We start from the raw sequence: 21,487 nt of genomic DNA, 5'->3' as shown, positions 1-21,487 counted from the left end.
CAACTCATTTTCGCATAAAAGGACGCCAATGTGTCGGGGCTGGCAAAAGGCCAAAAATGAACTCACACATTCACATTCACAGCCACACTTATACTGGGCTAACACACACATACACACACACACACACAGACGCACAGACTATATAGAGCCATTGGTACATGGCAAACAATAAATGTACGCTGCCAGGACAAGAGACCAACTAAATTATCAGTAATATTGGAGCTCGAGGATAACGCTCTGCATGTGTGTACGGCGAGGGGGCGTGGCTGGAGGGAGGTCGTTCGGTAGGCGTGGCAAATAAACACATCAGGCAAAATGCTTTTTACTTAAATTAACAGCACCGAGCAGCTTGCTTCGCTTTTTGGACTCCCAACTAACGCCAAGTCGTTAAGTTTTATGTGCAAAGGAGAAGCACTCGAAAAAATTATACTTTTGCCATGATCTTCTTAAAACGAGTTATAAAGTTACTACTTGTGAAATACTTTATTCGAGTCAACGATTCTTCTTTCGCTTATAGGTTTATTTACTACGAACTGTATCTACTTAAGTTCTCGTGCCTTGCAATCGCTTCATTAAGTCTTTTTTGATTTTAGGATTCAAGGCATTGCCAGCCTGTATTTTTACAAAATTTAAGTGCAATCGTATAACTAAAGAAAAAAATATTAAAATGCTCATAACCAATTTACGTCAATAAGCTAAGGAAAAGTACTCAAAAATCCGATAGCTGAGAAACATAAGCCCCGTTTCTAGCACTTGAAAACAAAGACTTTGGTTCACTTTTGATTTGCCAACCAGGGCTCATCAATAATTGAGTTTGCGCAATTTTTCTGATGGCATATACGATTCCAAGTTCCCTCATAGAATTACGTAATGGTATCGTAATACCCAACTCGCTAGGGTGCAGGAACAAGCTGCTCATCAGCCGCCGCCGCCTCCTCAGTCCAATCCCCTCATTTCCAGAGCTTTGGCAGCTCTTTCCTGATATGGCATACTTAAGAAATCGAGGCAAATGTTTTATCGTCACTTTGCCACTCACACTCACACAGAATACATATATATATATACCAAAGTATATGCGTGTGTCTGTGCGGAATACAAAATGGCGCCAGTTTCCTTATGCCTTTGGGCTCTCTGCAACGTTCGGTTCGCCTCAATCTCAATCGTCAGAAAAGTCTATCAACGCATGGGAAAAGCGACGAAGGGTGGCAAAGACTATGGACTGAAAGACGAAAAGACAAGCTCAAACAGAACTTAAATGCCGAGTTTCGGAAGAAAATGTTTAATAACATCGCCAGCCCCCCGTTTACCGTCAAACCGCTGGCATTGCGTATACGACAAGTTGTACCATTGTAAACTTAATAAAGCCAGGGTTAAGTAGTTAGGGTGAAAATCAAGAAGCCAGCAATTATTTGGTTACGCAATTACCACAGCCAGGCAACCGGCAGGTTCAATAGGCTTAAATAATTTGCCCAAAATCCCCTTTTGACGCAAAAACAAACAAATAAATTCAAAGCAAAAGAGGCACAAAAACTTTCCGGTCCCGCAAAATACAAACACAAATAGTGAAAGTTAGCAGAAATGATACGGGGGCTGGGCAGGCAAGTGGGCGTGGCATAGGAGCTGGAGGGAAGCCAGCAAGCGACAAAAGCCGTCTTCTGAATTGCCACACAATTTATTATTATTGTTTCATACAAACAGTAAATGCGCGAAAATAAAGCTGGCTCAAAAGAAGCAAAGGGAACTAAAAATCGGGGAAATTTTCTGCAACAACAAACCACTTTTGTTTTTGTTCTTTTGGTGAAAGTCAAAAAATTAGTTCGTCTGCGCCACTTCAAAAGGCTACAAAATCCAATTGCCAAACCGCTGCAAAAATGTTGTTAAAGTGGAGTTTCTGTGTACTTTCCATTTGGTCGTGGCACCGCCCTAGTTTCAGTGCACTTTCATTTAGAAAAGTGCAGCGAACATTTGAATTTTTGTTGATTTCATTGCGGTTTGCTTTGAATTCGAAAATGAAAGGAAAAGTAATACGGTTTCAGCTTTGTAAATGTACCCGAATCACCAAAAAGAATTCAATGAAATCTACGAAAATGAAATAAAGGAAAAAATATATATTTTACAAATACACAAGCGAATAAAACTTAGAACAATTTATAAAAATATAATAAATTTAGTTTACATATTTATTTTACAAATTGATTATTTTTCAATAAATGCTTTTAATATATTTATTGCTGGCCATTCATCAAAGCGATGATTTACACCGCTCGCAGGAACATTTATTTGCAGTCCTGCAGGACTCGCTCATATGAGCTTAAAAAAATGTATATTTATGGCCAGATGCAATCAACGGAACCAATGTGTCCGCGAATTGTCCATCAAAACGAGAGCCCACAACAAGTAACAATAAAACCAAATGCATTCCGCATTAAATCAATTCGCGTTGACTTGCTGGCCACAAAAAGTTGCACAAGCGCCCATCAATCAAACATAAGACACACGCAAAACAGGGCAAAATGACAAAAGTATAAGCCCCATATAAACTGCACATGGCTTTATTCTCGCACATTTAATTAAAATGCGGCCCAGACACAATATTCGTCAAAGTGATTGGCCCGAAAGCGGCTTAGTGAACTTAAGTAAATTAAATGTTATGGTTGTCGGGAATGGGTGGGAAAAGCTAAGGGAAACCTCAATGGAAATTGTCTTTAAAACTGTTTTCGGCGACGACAAAGCGAATAGCAATAAATACTCCACCAAGTGGTGGGTGTGTCGGGGCCCAGAGGGTTGGAACAGAGCTCTGGGAAATTTGCATATTTTAAATTACTAGTGGGGCCTCTCTTGGCAGCGATTGCTTTTGGGGTTGACAATGGTGCAGCCACGACAACTCCAATTTATTTGTAATTTGTTCGAAATTTATATCAAACGCAGGCCCCACACCTATTTCCTGCCCCAGAGGGTCTCTTTTTCACACACACAACACTCTGCCACACATAATTGCACTCATAAAATGCCGAATACTCAGCGCCGCACGCTCCGATATTTATGCTTCCAAGTGATACCCATTGCTAAAAAAGGTATCTTTGAATTTAAGAATTTTATATTATTAATTTTGTCAATACTTTTATAACAACAAATTTTAAAATATTAATATTTCTGCTAAGTACTATGGATATTTGACTTTTTTATTGTTATATTGGAAAGTTTTACAGTTCCTATTGAATTTGAAAATATTTTTGTAATATTATTAAAATAATTCAATTATATATATTAATCTGTTTCTAAATTTCCTCCATATATAAATACTTATATTTAATGCTTGCTTCCCAGATATATGAGCTACAAATATTATGTTTGCTAACATATCCATCGTATTATTTATTTGCCCATTTAATTTATTTGCTAGTTGGCATCGTCAGGTCGATCTCATCATTGCCAGGAAGCTTAATTCCACATGTAGACATATCTTAATGCTTACAGACTTGGGGTAGCTGGGAAGCAAGCAAACAAACAAATTATGTGCTCATTTGAATACACATTCTAATGCGAATCACGTTGACAAAAATTCATTCAAGCGTGCAGGATACACACACACGAGCACACGCAATCGCCCCAAAATCACCCACACTGGACGGGAGGATACCTGACTTTTGACTTTCGAACTATGGCCTATCCAATCAGGCCTGCTACCAGGTCCTGCCGGAGATAGGGATAAGGGGCGTGGCAAATTGTCTCCACCTCGGATGCTGACGAGTACATATTTATAAAGCGCTCATTTCGAGCAGAGCACACAGATGGAGTGGCATCCCAATATCCAGTTAATCTATCGGAACATGGTGCAATGTGTAGAAAATTAAATGTTCTAGCTAGACCCTCATACACTGCGAAAAACTACTGCCTTATTGTTTTGTTGATTACATTGACTTTGTTTTAGAAATATAAGTATTCGATTCGAATATAATTTTCGATCTTTCCATTTCTTGATTATATTTCTATCAAAGGCTAAATTAATCATGACTTTTAACGTTAAATTACAAAAATAGAATTCAGACAGCAAACTCTTATATTGTTGCATTAAAATGTTAAAAATATTAAAGATATGTAACTCCACTAATTTGTTTTGATTTTATTTTCCCTTAATGTTTGATTTACCTCCTTTTATTGCTCTTATTAATAAACAAATTTGTACTCTTTAGCCATACAGCTAGATATTCTATTCATCAATCCCAATTTTATATCTTAATCGAACAAAAGTAAAAAATTCTACCATATACACATAAACTTTATATATTTCTGTAAGGATTTGCTTTGCATGTCATGTTACTTAACTAATTTATTACAATTTGATGTTTCTCTCGGTGTCTGTGTATGCCGATGTCCTTGTTGTGGCTGTGTGTGCCATGTAAATGCAAACTAAATATGTACAAACGCCACAGCCAGGCATTAAGTCGATTGCTTCAAGGACTTTATCGCGCTTAGAGGAAAAGCTCCAACAAAAAATGTGAGAAAGGGGGCGCAGACTGATTGAGGAATGGGCGGGTGGGAGTGGCTGAGAGATTCCTGGCGGCTTTGTCATTCACACCCAGTTGGATGTCTGCTTCCATCGCTCCATTTCGCATTGTCACTGCTAACAGCTCCTCGCCACTCTGCTTTCCTTCCCCCCTCAAGTGTAAATGAGTGGCTCCACCCTTCGCACCACCACCACCACCACCGCCGCAACCAATCCACCTAACCACCCAACCACCTGGCTATGCATGTGCTGCAAAGGCTTTTTAATAAGCAATTTATTTTTAGCCTAACAACGCTCGTATAATGAAAAACGTAGAGTCTCAGTTCCAGCGGCTTACAATTCACTTGCAATGATTTTTCCACCCACATTTTCCCACTTTTCCACCCCCTCGCTGAGCGTGTTTGCCAACGATAATTAATTTTTTGGCCTACCCCAAGCAAGAAGCTAAGACCATGAGTTCGTACCGCATTAAAAAGAAATTAAAATGTTGCCATTCTCCTCCGCATTTTCCACCTCGCCAACCTCAAGTACATATAATGAGATAACTTGGAGACAACTGGCGAGAATTGAGTGTATAAGGAATAATACTGAACAGCGAGGAGTACTGGTTGAACATTCATACACTTATTTAAGTCAGGGCTTATATTACATACAAAGGATGTTCAAAACGCAGGACTTATTTATATGCATTCTTATTGAAGTTAATGGGTATTGAAGCTCAACAGAGCGGTAAAAATCATAAAAGATCATATTTGAAAAGTAGTAACGAAGGACTTACAGCAGTCTTGATCTTGGATTAAAAAAAAAATAATTCACTTCAATCAAAGATAAATTGAAATTAAATTTATTAACAAAAGTTGAATGTTATTTCCTTTATCTGACAATCTATATCTATAAATTAAATGTTAAAAGGCAAGTTCACATAAAATTTTTCCGATCTTGTGAAAGTTTTGTATTTTTGATAGCTATTTAGTACACTTAAAATTCAGTTGGTGATAACTTTAATCCAAATATTGGCAAGCTTCTACTCAAAATATTAATTCTTAACATTTATTTAAAATTTCTTGTCCAAAAAAAACAAAATCAGAGAAGAAATAGGTGTCAGATAAATCAGACCTTGTCAATGACGTTGATAAAAACTGCGCTTCGTTTTCGTAGAGCCACAAATAGCTGCAATCAACATGGCAAAATGGCAACATTTCAAGCCTACTCATAAATCAATTTCGTTTTTATTGCGAATGCCGTTTGTCTGTGCTTCTTTTACATGGCCATTGCCAGCAATTTTTGTGGCCATTTTTATGTCGTTCAGTTAATAAAGGCCCACACCCACCCAATGGAGGAAAAAAGTGGCAAGTTCAACAAACAGGCAAAAACTCTCGGTTTTACTTTTGGCCCGCAAGCGTATAAATATTGTTTTTAAACCCCAATGAAATATTGCACGCATTTTTGACGAAACGCCCATATGCACAAATAACATTTATAAATAAATAAATATAATCATAAATAAATGAAGCCCAAGCACATGACAGCTTGATGGCAAAAAAAAAAGCACAAAGGAAAATAAATATTGCACCAAATTGAAAACTTACTTCAAAGCCGTGACGTCGCTTTTTATTTGCATATTTAATTTGATTTGCCAAAAAAACAGGAAGATATTCAAAAAATTAAATAAATGGTAAGATACATTTACCATTACCTTTAACGTGATTCAATTTTTCTGTAATGATGATGACTTTCGCTTTCTATATTAAAATGGCAAAGTTATTTCTAAACTCGTTTATATTTTTTTATATAGTACTTTGTTTTTTGCAGAACAATATTTTAAAGCTGTCTGATATTTTTTCAAACCTACCTTATTATCGCTTTAATCATCCGCAGCTTAGTTGTCCAAAAAGTAACCTGAAAGAGAGAAGAAAGGGCTTTGAAAAACAACGCAAAAGGGTTTTTATATTAGAAATGTATAAAACTTTTCGTTCCATTTTGTTTTGTTTTTCCTCTTTTTTTAATATAAAATGGCTTTGGGTGGAAAATTCGGAAAGTGAGGCGGGCAAGGAGAATATGTAAATATGTGTTGGATGCTGGATGCCTTTGGAGTCCTCGTAGCAGCATGCTCGGAATTTAAATTTGTAGCTAAGCCTCGAAAAATGCGAGCCGCTTCATTTTGTGAAAGCAGCCAGCCTGACCCTTTTGTGGGTGTGTGTGTTTGTGTGTGTGTGTGTGATGTATCTTTGGTGACAAAGGACAACGCCATAAGGCTGCGGGGGCAACAATAAAATTAAATATTCTATTTAATGGCATCGTAGTATGCCAGACGCGTCGCCCAACTTTTTTTTCTTGATGCATTCCTGCAGGAACAGGGGCGTGGCTCGGGACCTTTGACCTCTCTGCAACTTCTTAGCTACTGCTTGAACTTCCTGCCAAGCCTTCAAAGGCCAACCCTTTGTTTACTGTAAACAGCAAGCTCGTACTCGTACTGCAATCCAATAAAAATGCTGTAAACTTTCATTTTAATTCCGTTTCATGGCAGCTAAAATTGCAACCAGTTTATTCGAATTCTGATTGTCCGTTTATTAGCCCCGGGCTCCTTTCGAATAACCAAAATAAGGCCACGTCTCTGTCCTCGCCAGGGGCATGCAAATAAAACAGATTTTATTGGCGGTCCCTTGGTCCTTTTCTTTGTTCCACTTTTTTTTTTTTTTGCAACTTTCTCCTTTTCTGGCCTAACGAAAGGCAGGACTTATCTTTCGACTTGGGGTTGTTGTTTTGCAATTTCAAGTTCCATATAAATTAAGCAGATAATATAAATTAGATGGGATCGTGGCGGCTTGTGTGATCAGATACCCGTGCCATATTCCAAAGTGAAGCTCAGCGAAAATCGATGACACAAGTAATGCCTCAATTAAGCTGCCAGGGAGAATTTGTCAAGCCAGCGACGGAAAACATAATGAAAAACAAGCACAATATTTGCATCTCCTGAAGGTCGAGGCACTCCGCACTTTTCCCCAATAGATATTTAATACTCGGCAGCATTTTTTGTTTGCCCTCCTCCGCAGACCACGAGGGGCAACCACAGCAAACAGAGTCTAAACTTTTTATTCTCTGCTCCTTGCGTGGGAAGATGTAATGAGTGGGTGGATGGGTGGCTTGGTGGCTGGCAGGATGGGGAGTTGAAGGGCGGGGTGCGTCGAGACTCGGCATTTGTTTGAGCAATATTTTCGTGTATATTTTTCAGCTTTTCCGCACGTTGTTGATGGTTGTTTTTTTAGTACCCCATGAGACGCTGTTTTTGGGTATTTCGATTTGAGTGTTTTTAAATGGGCAACGCTTTAAAGAAACGTCTTAACTTTTGACAGTTTTATCTCTTATTATTAATAAAAAAAATATTAGAATTGTCTAAATTTTTTTTTGTAATAATAATATTTATTGTTAAGTTAATTATATTTAACCGAGCAAAAAACTCTTTTTTTCTGAAATAGAAATGCCTCAGTAAATTTGGAAAAGGTTTAAGATTTAGTAAAAATACCCCTGTAAAAGATAATAACCAACAAAAGGAGTCAAGTAAATTACTTATTTAAGGATGACAGCTTTACTGATATTTTTTAAGATTTCGGTAAACCAAATAAAAATATTTTTATTTATTATTAATATATATTTTGCAAAACAAGCTGAGTAATTTTGTCAAAGCCTGTAGGAACTTTTTTAAAATTTTTCTTATATCCCCTCTTATGTTATTTTAAAGTCTACATGACAACCGTTCCCAAAGCGAATGAATTTGGTTAAATACATTTCCCTCCGAGGAACCACAATGGGTATTACCAAGTCGATGATTAAGCTCAACCCTCCACCCCAAAAAGGGGCAAAGTTTTAAAGGCGTCACGCCCTTACAGCGCATTACAACTCACTTCCTTAGTCTGGGGGAGGTTGGCAGAAATGGGTTTCGTCCTGGCTCCCAGTTCGAGTAGGCCAGGGTTGCCAGGTCCCTTCACACCCCACACTCACCCCCACTGACAGCGCATAATTGCGCTGCGTCTGAGGCAAAATGAAAATATTTGAAGCTGCGAACTTCTCAAGTGTAAAAAATTTAATTTCGAAATGTAGGTTTAACGAACGGAAATTGCTTTCGCTCTCCGCGGAAAAAATTGAGTGAGCCCTTGCCGTGCCTGTCCTTGTTATTATTGTTGCCCGATTTTCCTCCCCGTTCGTTTGGCTTGGCTGAGGGAAAAACAAAGTAAATGCAAAGCCAGAAATAAAGTCGGCCGAAAGCATAACCAGGGCGAAAGCATATCTCATTGGTGATTTCGTTTGCAATTTGTTTGGCTAACTTTCTGATTGAGCTCGTGGCTCATTGCGGCGCATAACAGGCGCAGAATGGAATTATTTAATGTTTTACATTTGGCCCAAGCTGCCCCCAGCCTCCTCAACTTTGGCCCATTTACCCGGGTAATTGCAATTGATTTGTCGAGCACTTTGCACGCCAATTTGTTTCTGGTCACGGTCAGTTTGAGCAGGGAATGTGGTCAAGGCTGTGGGGCGTCAGCAGATTGGCACCGACAAGTGGAAATTTAAGCGCAGTCTTTGATCTTGAGACTTGAAAAGCAAATTAGCACCTCGCCAATTGCTTTGACCTACAAAATTAGGCAACACGAGGCAACAACATTTTTGCAGGCTACTAAATTGAATTTCCTTGGAATTATAAAACCAAATCAAACGAAATGTCGTGTTCTACTTTTAAATCGATAAAACACAGCGTAATGAATTTGAGTAATAAATAGTAATTAATAATACAAACAATATTTTATAATATTAAGAGTGTAAATTCCAAAAAAGATCTATTTCATTGCGAATATTTTTATTTTTATATATTTATCTCAAGCTTTCAAGATGTTAAAATATTTAAATCCCAGTTAACCATGCCATTTACTTATACAGACTAAAAGTAGTTATTTTGTAACACAATCTTGTCACATTTTCGGCATCCGGATGTTTACGATCATACCATTATTTTGTAAGTCGTAAAAATCACATTATATTTCTTAAAATTTACCATCTTTGTAGAATAGATCATAGAGACAAAAGCGTACAAAACACGAAATGGCTCCTGTTTTTGGAAAGGGGTTGGGAACTCAATCAACCTCATTTGCACAGGACGATGTGACGGAAATCGTGAGTCCCAGGATCCTGCATTATTCAAGTTCGTCGATTTGCATCGGTGGGACGAACAACGATTCGGACTTCAACACTTCATCGCGAGGCATTGTGGACTTTGAGAAAATCATCGAGTTGGATGATATTTCCAACACCTTTGAGATTGAAATACCCAGCACATCCTTTGCGGCTAGAGACAAGTCCTTTGCAAACTTTCTCCTGGATTTTTACATGGCTCGTGACAGCAAGGGTGATATGCACGAAGCAGCTGCCATGTGGGTTCAATTGCCAGAAAATCACAAAGAAGCTTACAAAGCGGAGAACTATGTCCTCAAATTATTTTCCAAATGTGATAACAGTGATGAGATGTTTCACCCGGAAAAGAAAATGGATGTTGATATTCATGAATATAACAATGATAATGAAAAGGTTGGAAACAATGAGGTTGAGGAGCCAAAAACAAAAGCATCGCGACAATATTATAAGGAAAAGAAACCGACCAATAAACTGCAAAAACCATTAATGCGGCTGAGGCTAAAATTGAAGGCAGTCAAAAAAGCGAGTTCAATCCTCGACTCCTCCGGCAGTTCGCAATCGCAAAGCCAGTAATACCTCGGATAGTAAAGATGCCGAAACTCATCCTAGTCCTAAGCAAAATAGAAAAAAAAGAATGATGCCCAGTAACTCCGTGAGCTTTTGCAGCGTAAGTTCGTCAATTGAAGTATTTGCCCATCGGTTCTGGCCGAAAAGGTTATTTCCCACATTACCAGAATTTTCTGTTCCAATTTCAACGAAAAAATCCCAACCGACTAGCCGTTGAAGCCAATTCTATATGGCGAAGTATGATGTATGGAGTATGATAGTATCAAACTAAAGTAAACAATATTTAAAATTATTTCGTAGTTTTATAAGATCAATTTTCTGATTGAAATAAATATATTTTTCTTATTTATCAAAAACAAAATTATTTTGTTTTGTTTATAACACGTATTTCTTATTCGGTCCAACCAGCGTCAAAGATGAAGAATTTTAAATTGTTAGTATTCCAGTGAAGAAACTTTCAGGTGCTTTGAACTTATACAAGTGAAGATAGGGTACATGCTATAATTAAATTTTAGGGGTAAGTGCTATAAATAAAAGGAGAGACTATCTTAGGGATGACTGAAGTAAACGTTTCTATATTCCAACGCTTTTAAAATAATTAAGCAGATCCTTTTATTTTCAAAATAAAGGATTCTTTAAATTTCGCATTAGTTGTTATCAACATTCTTTGCCCACACTATTATATTAATTTCAAAACCAATATAAAAATAGTATTATCATTTAACGATTTTTTGTAGAGTAAGCCGAGTCACAGCCAAGTCACAAGGTTGCGCCTCTACTAAACGAACAACTCACCATTTAAGCCCTTCACTCTGAACTCTCTGTAACCTCTCAGTAAACCGCGCAAAGTCAAAGTGCATTTATGCAGAGTGCTAAAAGGTTAGGATCCAGCTGACCTGGCTCCACCTAACTGGCCCCTGCTGAAAGGGCTTACCGAAAATGTTGGCCAAAAGTGTGTAACAAAAAGAACAGCACTCACGGAAAATCCCCAAACACACTCTGGCAAACTTTTTGAACCCGCCGCATTCAAAGTTTTGCCAAATATGTTGCCAAAGCTCTTTTTGGCCAGTGTGAAACAGAATGTTGACCGAGAGTTCGATAAACTCCCTGGCCACTGTACTTTATAGAAACATTAATAACATTATCCGCACCCAAAACCCAACACCGAAAAACAAATGCAAAACAAACTAATCAAACTTTTTCCAGGATAACCCAAAACGACACAAAATGCGCAAAACAAATTGCTTTATTTTCTAATTCAGCTATGGAGCATTTTGCAGACTTTGTTTCGATCGAAAATCAATTTCTGTTAATGTGCCTGGGCCAAGAGTTTCAGCAGAAGAATCCATGCCACCCGCACAACCGCCCCCTTCCATGGAAACCCAGCATGCGTTGGTGGCCAGAGCATATTTTTGCATAAAGTTTATGCAAACATTTTTACTCCAAAACCCGCATAAATTACGTCGCCCGGCCCGGTGCCCTAATAAACCCTATCTGGCGGATGTCTGGGGCTCAGTAAGTGGCCCTGCTGCTGCTGCTGCTGCTGCTTATGGTTTTCCACTGGTACGTACTGCTGCTTATTTTGCATGTCATTTGCGTCTGAGCACTCTGCGGCCCAGAAACTGGGAATTTGGAGGAGCTCCAATCCTCTGTCTGTGCGGCAGATAAATCTCCGATATTTATAGTTTCAAATTACCAAAAAAATAAATATATTTTCGTTTGCCTTAGAAAGTGTAAAAAGTGTTTAATCTCAGTTACCCATGCCATTACGTTTGCCTAGTTTTATTCACGAAGTACAACTTTCGTAATTCAAGGTAAATATTTTATTTCGTTTCTTTTCAAATAGTGGTTGCAAAGAAAATAGCTGGGATGTGAAGTAAGAAGATTCTTTCACTTCCAAATGATACAATTGCCTCTGTCCTTCATTTTTAGCATATTCTCTTTGCGGCTTTTACAGAATAACCAATATTAAAATCTACCAACCAATAGCATATACAGAAATAACACACAATGCCACCTGTTTTAAGAAAAAAGTTCGTGAAACGATCAACGCCTGGTCGAGGCGTTCGAAATGCATTCCACAACTTTTTGGCTTGTTGTAGGCAGGAGAATGGTTGGATAAGAAACGATAAGAAACTTCAGCTTTCTGCCAGTGCAAAATGGAACAAATTGGATACAAAACAGCGCGACGAGTTTTCTTACAATAGATACAAAGTAAACATGCCATACAAGTTAGATTTGGCCACATTGGATGAGATTTTTGAGGGGCCCTACAACTTGCGAAGCTTGGACAATGGTGATGTGAGGGTTATCGAGGCTCCCAGGAACGTGACTTATTCAGTTTCGTCGATGTCCATCGTCCAGACGGAGATCAGTGAGGTGATGCAACCCGATGCCGATCTCAATGAGATTGAAGAACTAGCTTATACCGAGGAGCTCCAAAAAGTTGAGGGGCCCCAAAAAAGGTCCAAGCGCTCAAAGAAAATTCCAAAGAAATTGAATGAAGGTATGCGTAAGCCGGTGAAGCGGTTGCAAGCAAATGCCGCCAAAAAGCGAGGCTCCAAGCGAAATGACCCTGCAGTTCAGAACAAGCGCCCATCGTTAGTGGGCCGCAAAACCAGTTGCTTTTCGACCTACAGGAACTTCCTGCGTAAGTTTCGGCAAGCCAATCCCGGTCTTATGGCCGTGGAGGCCGCTACCGTGTGGCGCAAAATGAGCCTTGAAGAAAAAGACAAATTTCGCGGTAAAAGCTTGGTGAAGCGAAAAATTGCCATATCTACGCAGTTTCCTGAGGAGCCAATGCAGCAGGCGAGCGATAGTCCACTCCCAGTTTCGACGGTCAGTAGAGAGTCAAAAGATAATAATCGCGGCTTCCTTACGCAGGCTCTGAAAAAAGTAAAGACTTTTTTCTACTAACTTTATATTTTTCGTTTGTACACACACATAATAGTAAAAATTCGAAAAAATAATTTTTTTACAACTTGTCAGAATAAAAGTGAAACAAATATTTTTGGTTTATTTAATAAAATCTCAAGTGCATGGAAATCATTTGTGGCAAAAGGCTTTAAAAATGTCTAGTTGCTATTTCAGACTACACCCAGAGAAAAATCATGGCAAATCCAAATATTTTCATTTTAAATTAAATATTTTTGGTAGTTATTTGACACCAAAGAGGTGTTGTTCTTAAATCAAAGTGTGTTACACTTTTTTTTTATTTTTAAATATGGAAAATTGAGCTTATTGATAACAAACAATGTTAACCTACAATTTTCCCATTGGGTAAAACCAAATAAATATGTTAATAATTCCATTTTTATTATTTTAATTTATTTTAAGCATATATTTTGAAAAACAATGTAACAATCAAATATTATAATGTTTAATTTTAATATGCGTCTTCTCTCTGCGTGTAGCTTCTAAATAAATCCTTAGTCATAAATGTACAATACATATCCTTTGTTATTAGTTTCTATGTTAAATTTAACTTCCTTGACTTTTAACATAACCCATTTCGACCAATAAATAGCCACATATACTATCTAAATATAAGCAAATGCTGATCAAAATGTATTTTTAAGTCCCGCCCCAGAGGGTAAGTACTTTTAAATGTCTTGGTGGAATTATTCATACTTCGCTTCTGGGAAGTGCAATTGTTTTCGCTACTTTTGGCTGTGCCACCCTGAACCCTCCACAGTTATTGCTGTTTTGAGGGCGTGCTTGCCTTTGAGGTGAGTCAACAGGGCTTTGTCTACTTTCGACTTTCCTGCATCGACTTTCCTGCTCCTGGACCAACAAATTTCTCGCTATTGTTTACTTGGTTCAGAGTGCGTCGTTCCAGCCGCCTGAACTCTCATAGCTGCTTCCGTTTCCGGCTTTGTGTTTGTTTCGTTTCGTTTCGTTTCGTTTCGTTTCGTTACGATCCTTTCCCTTTCGCCATGCCTCCCCAAAATTTGGAAAACCCCGTGGCTTGCTATCCACATTTGGTGTTTATTTTATTGTACATTTGCTGCCGGCAACTCCGCTGAGCCGTGAACTGTGCGGCGTGTCATCATCTGCCTCGGTTTCAGTTGCAGACTGAGCTTCGGCATCAGCACCATCATCAGACCCGGAATCACCACCATTATCACCATCATTATCATCGGTGCCATATGAGAGGTAAATTTCCTCAGTGGCCATAGGCACGAGGAGCTTGGGAATGGGAATGGGAATGGTGTTGATGTCTGAGCCTGTTTTTCTGGCTGCTGTTATTGTTGTCTTTCGGTTGCTATTTACTTAACAATTTACTGAATAATTTAAACACCTTTTCCACCCAGCAGCGGATGGTGCAAGTTATCGGGATGGGGATATTGGGCCCAGCAAACAGGTACAGAATGAAGATAACGGAATGGAAAGTAAAATAAGTTGTAGTCTTTCAAATTATATATAATATACTGTTGTATGATTTCGAAAAATAAAAGTGACGGAAATTAAAATCATGAATATATTGTGAGTTTAATGATATATCTGCATTCGATTTTTCTGATCCTTTAAAAGTTATAGTTAAATAAAGAATAGCTTTAATTGCTATTTTTATTTATTTATTACTAACGTTTTCACTGGAATTCAATTGGCACGAATTTATACATTAAGTCGGTTTTAATATACATTTGGTAGTGAAAATTATTATATAACCTGTCAGCTAATATGTATAATTAATTGGTGTAAAAGCTGTCTGAATTGCTTTAATAAACTGTATAAAACTGTAATCGAATTTAAGTGAATTGTTTAAATGAAAAGAATGATTTGATAATTTTATTTTAATTCTTTAAGCAGAAAAACAAAAAAAATAATAATAATTTACATTGCATAATGGAAAATAAGACAACAGCAGCAGAGTTTGGTTGATGGGTACCAGCTAGTCTGCCACATCCGCGATAAGTTCACTACATGCTCCCTGTTGTTTTCCTGATGCCGCTTCGCATCCTGTTTGGTCCTTGCTGGCCACCACCATGTCCTCCCCCCCACCTCCCTATCTCCCCCCATTCCCCGTCGTTTTCCTCTGACGGGCGTTGAATTATGAACCTGACTTTCCTTTTGGGGCTTGAGGCTGGGTGGAAAAGTAAAAGTTTCACCTGTGCATGTGTGTTGGTGTGGCTGATAGTTGTCCACAGACTCACGCACACTACCACACACACAACTGACAATCAACCGCACACACACACACTCAAACACACACACACACAGTGGAACTTTCATTCGCTTGTGTTTACTTAGTCGAGTCTTTGACTGACATTTAATGCGGTTAGCATACGTGTTCGCCTCTGCGCCTGTGTGCGTGTTTGCCCCACTGTGTTGATAATGTGCATAATAAGCCTTAATTAATGTTAAATAATGAATTTTCTCATTTGTACGCCGTCAGCGTGGAAAAGGCACTGCCTTCGGCATTTCCTTGTTTCCCTTTTTAATTCGAGTCAAACACACGACTTTCTGTGGGCTTCCCAGTGTTTGCAGTTTAACCCTTGGTCGCCCCCCAAATGAGCCGACTTCAGGTCCTTTGTTGTGGTTCTTTCACCTTGCCCTTCTTTTTTTTCGAATTTTACAAAAGCCACAACACAAACATTTTTTTAAAATCAGCAAGTTTTACTTTTGGTTACTTTGTGTGTTTGCCAATTAACTGACCTTATCAAAGCGGCTTAATCAGACGGAAGGGTTAAGGTTTGCGAACAGGCGTAATTTACACCAGCTTAATTGAATGTTGAACAAAATAATGACAAGTCCCAGAGGAAAATTCCTAAAAATATCACAAACATTTCACGGTGCATCCAATCGAAAGCAACCCATCCCAGTTTTATTGTTTTTAACTCCTGTCCCAAGTTATGGCCACTCTTTGGACAAACTCTTGCAAAAACATAGCAAGATGCAACACCGAAAACTTCATCCCCAAACCCACAAAAGCAGCCAGTCCTCACAATGGCAAACTTTTCGAGGGCAACTCTTTTAAATCGAACACTTTTGTTTATTTACAAGCATTTAACCTAATTATGCAAGCAACTTTGCGCATAACAAATATTGAAGCCTCTCCGGCAGTTCGAGTATATATAAAAAGTTCAAACTGTCAGAACTTTGACAGCAATAATGTTGAGTTTTATGTACAACAAGCGGGAATAACTTAAACACTGCAGAAATTAGAAACAACATACCGAAAATGTCCGAAAAAGTTTACCCTCGATTCCTGCAACTTTTCTCGTTTCTTATTATGGCAGTTACTGTTTAGCTGATGATGCTGATGCTGTTGCTGTTGTTGTAGTTGTTGTCGCCGAAGAAAATCAATGCCGGCATATTTTATCCTTTTTTCATACGCAGGCGGCACACAAATACATATACAATAAAAGAGACCACTACACACTGACACAGCAAAAGGGGAGTGGGAAATCTGACTGTGATGCCGAAAAAAAACAGTTGCCCAACTCAGCGTTTTTTTTTTTTTTTTTTAGATATTTGTATATATTTTTTCGGTTATTTTGTTGTAGTTGATTAGCCGCCTGATGCTGTGGATTTTTATTATTATTTTGTATGATTTTTTGCGAGCTTGTTTTGTGCGGTTTTTATGGGCCTTGATTTGATTGCATTTTGTTTCCTGGGCCTGTGTTGGGTGGCTATTTTTCCCAGTTTTGTTGGCACTTTCGCTGACAGCCCTTAAGGCAATTATTTTTTAGACCCGAAAGTGCTTGATACGCGTTTCAATATTTGTTTGCTCTTTGTTTGAGTTTTAGTGAATATTTGTGGTGGCTTGTGTTCGTGGCGATTGTTACTCAAGTTTTTCGTTTATTTTTTGCCCCCCCCCTCTCTCTGTGTTATTTTCAGTCACTTTTTCGTAGTGGGTGGCATGCGCTGAGTGGCATGTCAATCAAAATCAATCAAATTGTTCGCGCTTTCGGGCTCGTTAGCGTTTACACATGTCGTTGTCGCTGCTTCTGGTTCCTCAAATTGCGGCAAATGGATTTCAGGTTGTTTTTTCGCCTGAAATTCCCGTCTCACGTTACCCGGCACACTCGGAAAATTCTGTTGGCGGCACGTACTGCCTCTCGCCGCCACTTTCTCTACACACACGCACGCACACTCACGGTGGGGTACGGTCAACTCCGGTTGGGCTGACCTACTGGGTCACCTTTTTGGGTTTTGGCTAAGTGAACTCCGCCGGCTGTGATTTATCCGTCCGGAGGATCGATCCACGGGTGGGGTTACGGATCGAAGCGGAACAGAGCGGTGTGGAGCGAACTCGAACGGATCGACTGCGGCGTGTCTGTCGCTCACGGCGTACGCTTTTCAACTGCTGCGCCCGCAACGCTCGACGGATTTCCAGGCATGCAGACGCCTCCGCCAAGTGAAAACCAGGCGGCCTTCGTGTTTTCTCTCGGCGACGTCCTCGTGCCTCGTCTTTCACTCGGCAAACTGTTATACTCTCTCTCTCTCTCTCTCTTTTGGGAGAGCAGGAAATTGTGAGAGGGCGAGAGAGCGCAAGGGAAAGTCACCGCGAGAGCGCATCACTTTCACCGGTTTCTCTGCCTGAATATTCAGAAGGCTGCGGCGGGTAACTACTTTATTTATGCTTTCGATGTGATTTATCCGGCTGTAAACTGCATATTTAATGACATTTATCAATTGCAAATGAATAAACATTTTTATGTCAATTGCAGAAGCTAAAGAATTAATCGAAAAGTTAAAATTTTCACCGATGAGTTGTATAAACTAATAATAGTTGCAGTTCCATTAAAGCACTGATATTTACATTGTCATTCAAACAGCTTATTGACATATAAATTTTAAATGAGACATGCTAATTTTTATGTCCTCATATTTTTTAATATACGCATATAAACATGCAAAATTTTAAAAAGTCTGAAATGCAGCAATAATGAAACCATGCAAAGAAATACAATTTTATAGAAAGAGCTATCAGAATTTATAACAAAAACCGTCCACAAATGAATAATTGAAAGTAGTTTGTAAGCTTTAAAATTATATTTTAAGTTTGAAAAATATATTATTAATTTAATACTTAAACCAATTGTCAAATGAATGACAAGATTTTGTTTGATCAAACTATATAATTTTTTGAAAGAATAAATTAAATATCTACATTTTTCTCCAGTTAGGCAAACGCAAGCAATAGTTTGCTTGATTTCTGCCCATCCCGAAATGATATATTTTTTTTTTAAGAAACCATGACCTAAGTGCACGTCTTTACGTGTTTAGGAACATTAATTTAATAAAGAAATTGAAATTGTTTGCGATTCCACCTATTTTGATAAGCACTGGCCAATGCCTTTTGTGTTAGACTGGTGTTCCCAGGTGTATAAGAGCGGCCACACAAACTGTTCCCATCAAAATTTCCCCCTATACAGCTCTCTCCCAGTATAACAGATGGTATGAGTATAACAGGGCATGGCTCAGGGAGTCGGCGCCGCTCTGGAAATGCTTTAGCCCCACAAAAGCCAACCTCAACTCGCAGCTGACTGAGTGAACTGCTGGGAAAACTTCACCACGGACTCAAGCGTGAAAACTCCCAAGCTGAGGTCCTCGCCGGCGGAATATGTGGCCGGAATCGGAGGCTCAGATCGGGAGTGCATTTCCCCTTTTCCCTTTCCCTTTCCCCTTTTAACATTTCCCATTTCCCGTTTCCCATTTCCCGTTTCACCTCCAAACTCCGGCCCAAAAGCCCGTGACACCAGGCGAAACGGGTCCCCCGGGGGTGCCAAAAATCCATTTTGGCCAAGACCAAAGACAAGAAAAAGTCAAGCCGAAGTGGAGAATGGGAAAAAGAAAGGGGGCAGCGGCAGCGAAAAATATCGATTTGGTTCGATTGTTGTTGCCTGGCCGCCCACAGCGAATTGTATATTGCTTTATAAGCAGCTTCTGTCTTCGGTCCAACCGAGGAATGAAAAAAAAAAAACTGAAACAAACTCAAGAAGAAAAAGAAAATCAGCAGACCCTGCCCTGCGGTTGCTTATTTGGCTGCTTTAGTTTCGCTGCCATCAAGTGAAGTCCTTTTCGCGATTTCACAAAAAAAAAAAATACAAATAAATCCGGAGAGGGGAACTCTGCGTTTTACGCTATTTTTCTTGTTTGATGCCTGCGCTGCTTCTGCTTCTGCCTCGGCCATCTCCATCTATCGAAATGAGTAAATAACCAATGAAGCAGATAGAAATGTTTATTGTTATTCTGCGCGGCTTTCCCTGCGCCCGTGCTTTTCTTGGCCATTCGAATCAATTTTGTAGGCAGCTTGTAGCCATGCCATTTCCATCTGCATTTTTATTCAAATTTACTTTGGCCCCGGCATAAAGGACAAGATTGTCGTCTTGCTGCTGAGCAAAAGAGCCATTGCACATTATGAATGCTGCCTTACAATCTTTGCCCATCACCCACAAAAACACTCCTTTTGCCCGGAAGTACAATAATTAAGGCTGCGTTAAGTATACGCACCTTGGGCACGGCTGAGAACGTTGTCCGTTAGTCGTGTTCTTCGCTCCACTCCCGCATAGTTTGTGTCGCATTAAAACTATTTAAGTTTTTAATGCCCTAACAGCGATGATCTTGTGACTGGCATATAAATTACTCAGCCGCCCCGTGGCCCCTTAGCCTTTGCATTAATGCAGCTTCAAAGGCCTGTCGCGCTTCCAAGCCACCACCCACCACCCACCGCCACCCAGCACCACGTCCTTGGCATCAAGCGTGGAAAGCGTGGAAAACAGCGAAGCTCGAAGACGTTGAGCACTTTGCCAAAGTTTCTACTTGGCTCGTTGGCAATTTTTACTTTGTTGCTTTATAGGGATTTATGTTTAATCGGGCAAAGGTTACTTCAACCCGCTTGCTCGCACTATCGCTCGCAAACACACACACACACACTTTGGCAGGCAGACATGTTAAAAGCTCCTTTGTTTCAGTGTCAGCGCGGAGGAAATAGGACGAAAATTGCAAGGATAAGAGAGGCGGAAACTGTTACATGCACTGTTGGCACCGAAAGCGAAATTTGTTAAATCATCACCTATGGCTAACATGAATATGTCCTTTCATATTTGTAAAGCTATGCAAAGGGATTTATATTTTTAGCCAAAAACTGCACATAGAACTCACAATTTGTCAAGCTACGATTTCAATAGGGCATCTATAACCCCTCGTTATTTTTAAAGTTTTTTATATTTGAAGAATTATACGACATTTTCAATTTATACGAAAACTTTGAAAATCCACGTTAAGTTAAACCAAAATACATGTAGTATTTTGTAAAATAAAAACAAAAAACAAGGCAATAATTTTCAAACTAAAAATTAAGTCAATGTTTCACATAAATCTCCTTAAACAGCCATTTATGAATATGTAAACAGCTAAGGAGCAAAAATATTTAAATATTTATATAAGTTCTTCGCTTCTTCCTCTAAATATAGCTTTTGGCTCTTCATCTTTAAATCTTAATCAGATGCTTAGAAGCTTTATCAGCTGGCAGCTTCTTAACAATATTATCCCATTAAATGCTTCGCAAAGAAAGTCAAATAAATAATCCTACTGCGAACTGAATTGCATTTGCCCGCACCCCGTTGGCCGTTCATTAACCCGCTCAGAGCCGTTTAGTTACTTGGATAAACTGTTACAATTGTCCCCAGCTCAGGTTCGGTCAATAAACGAACTTCCCCTGGACTTTAATTGAAGAACTGGCAGCGTCTGCATGCAAAACAATCTCGGCACACTGTCGCAAAAATTTGAATTTAATATATAATAATAATAATAATAATATATTTTACAAATATCATTAAGGTTTGGATAAAGATATTTTGATTTTCAAGTACCGGACATTTGTGGCATCGATATTTTTAGTCGTCATTTCTTGTTCAACAAGCAAAAAAAGTGCTAAACTCAATTACTATCAATTATTCCCGTTAAAAAATAAATGTTTCGACCTATAATAGTCAGTGCTTATTAATTGTTAGCAATTAAAGTTTTAAAAGTAAGCACTAACTTTCAATTGTACTAAACAAATAGTTATTTACGAGTCAAATTATTTTTAATCCTAAATGATGTTGCTGGCCAACTTATGTTAACTAATTAAATTATATTTAATTTTATTTTCTCTGCTTAAAAAACGTCTTAAATAGCATTTAGAATTTTGTAACCTTACAGTCTAAAAACTTTTCAAATGTTTTAAATAAAATTCAAGTTTTTTGTACTCCCTATATTTTGTGTAAGTTTTGTAATTTT

General features: G+C 38.7%; 3 protein-coding genes across 7 annotated transcripts in view; 2 read left to right on the top strand and 1 right to left on the bottom strand.

The window, feature by feature from the left end:
- Positions 1 to 21,487, bottom strand: part of LOC108138216 — a 67,609-nt gene that overhangs the window by 33,571 nt on the left and 12,551 nt on the right. For 2 of the 4 annotated variants that reach the window (XM_017260354.2, XM_017260339.2), the window contains exons 1-2: positions 16,435 to 17,582; positions 6,360 to 6,406 (exon numbers count right to left, since the gene is read on the bottom strand). The gene's annotated coding sequence lies outside the window, so the exon portion shown is untranslated. Of the gene's footprint in view, positions 1 to 6,359; positions 6,407 to 16,434; positions 17,583 to 21,487 lie in introns of those variants that run through there. The other 2 variants (XM_017260361.2, XM_017260346.2) reach the window with 1 other exon arrangement.
- LOC108138260 lies at positions 9,402 to 10,618 on the top strand. 2 transcript variants are annotated; one of them, XM_017260414.2, is made up of 2 exons: positions 9,402 to 9,512; positions 9,568 to 10,618. In XM_017260414.2, exon 2 carries the CDS (start codon positions 9,599 to 9,601, stop codon positions 10,259 to 10,261), a length of 663 nt encoding a protein of 220 aa, XP_017115903.1. In that variant the 5' UTR covers positions 9,402 to 9,512; positions 9,568 to 9,598; the 3' UTR covers positions 10,262 to 10,618. The 2 variants fall into 2 exon arrangements, with proteins under 2 accessions (XP_017115903.1, XP_017115897.1); XM_017260408.2 differs by having other exon boundaries at positions 9,404 to 9,512; positions 9,563 to 10,618.
- Positions 11,973 to 13,260, top strand: LOC108138252. The gene is made up of 2 exons (XM_017260397.2): positions 11,973 to 12,069; positions 12,245 to 13,260. Exon 2 carries the CDS (start codon positions 12,266 to 12,268, stop codon positions 13,169 to 13,171), a length of 906 nt encoding a protein of 301 aa, XP_017115886.1. The 5' UTR covers positions 11,973 to 12,069; positions 12,245 to 12,265; the 3' UTR covers positions 13,172 to 13,260.

This window comes from Drosophila elegans, unplaced genomic scaffold (assembly GCF_018152505.1).
Source record: "Drosophila elegans isolate 14027-0461.03 unplaced genomic scaffold, ASM1815250v1 contig_814, whole genome shotgun sequence".
NCBI lineage: Eukaryota > Metazoa > Arthropoda > Insecta > Diptera > Drosophilidae > Drosophila > Drosophila elegans.
Note: the sequence above shows the minus strand (reverse complement) of the source record. Positions and strands in the feature narration are given on the sequence as shown.

Coding starts and splice junctions, on each gene's coding strand:
- LOC108138260 (XM_017260414.2), top strand. CDS start 9,599: ATGGCTCCTGTTTTTGGAAAGGGGTTGGGAACTCAATCAACCTCATTT.
- LOC108138252 (XM_017260397.2), top strand. CDS start 12,266: ATGCCACCTGTTTTAAGAAAAAAGTTCGTGAAACGATCAACGCCTGGT.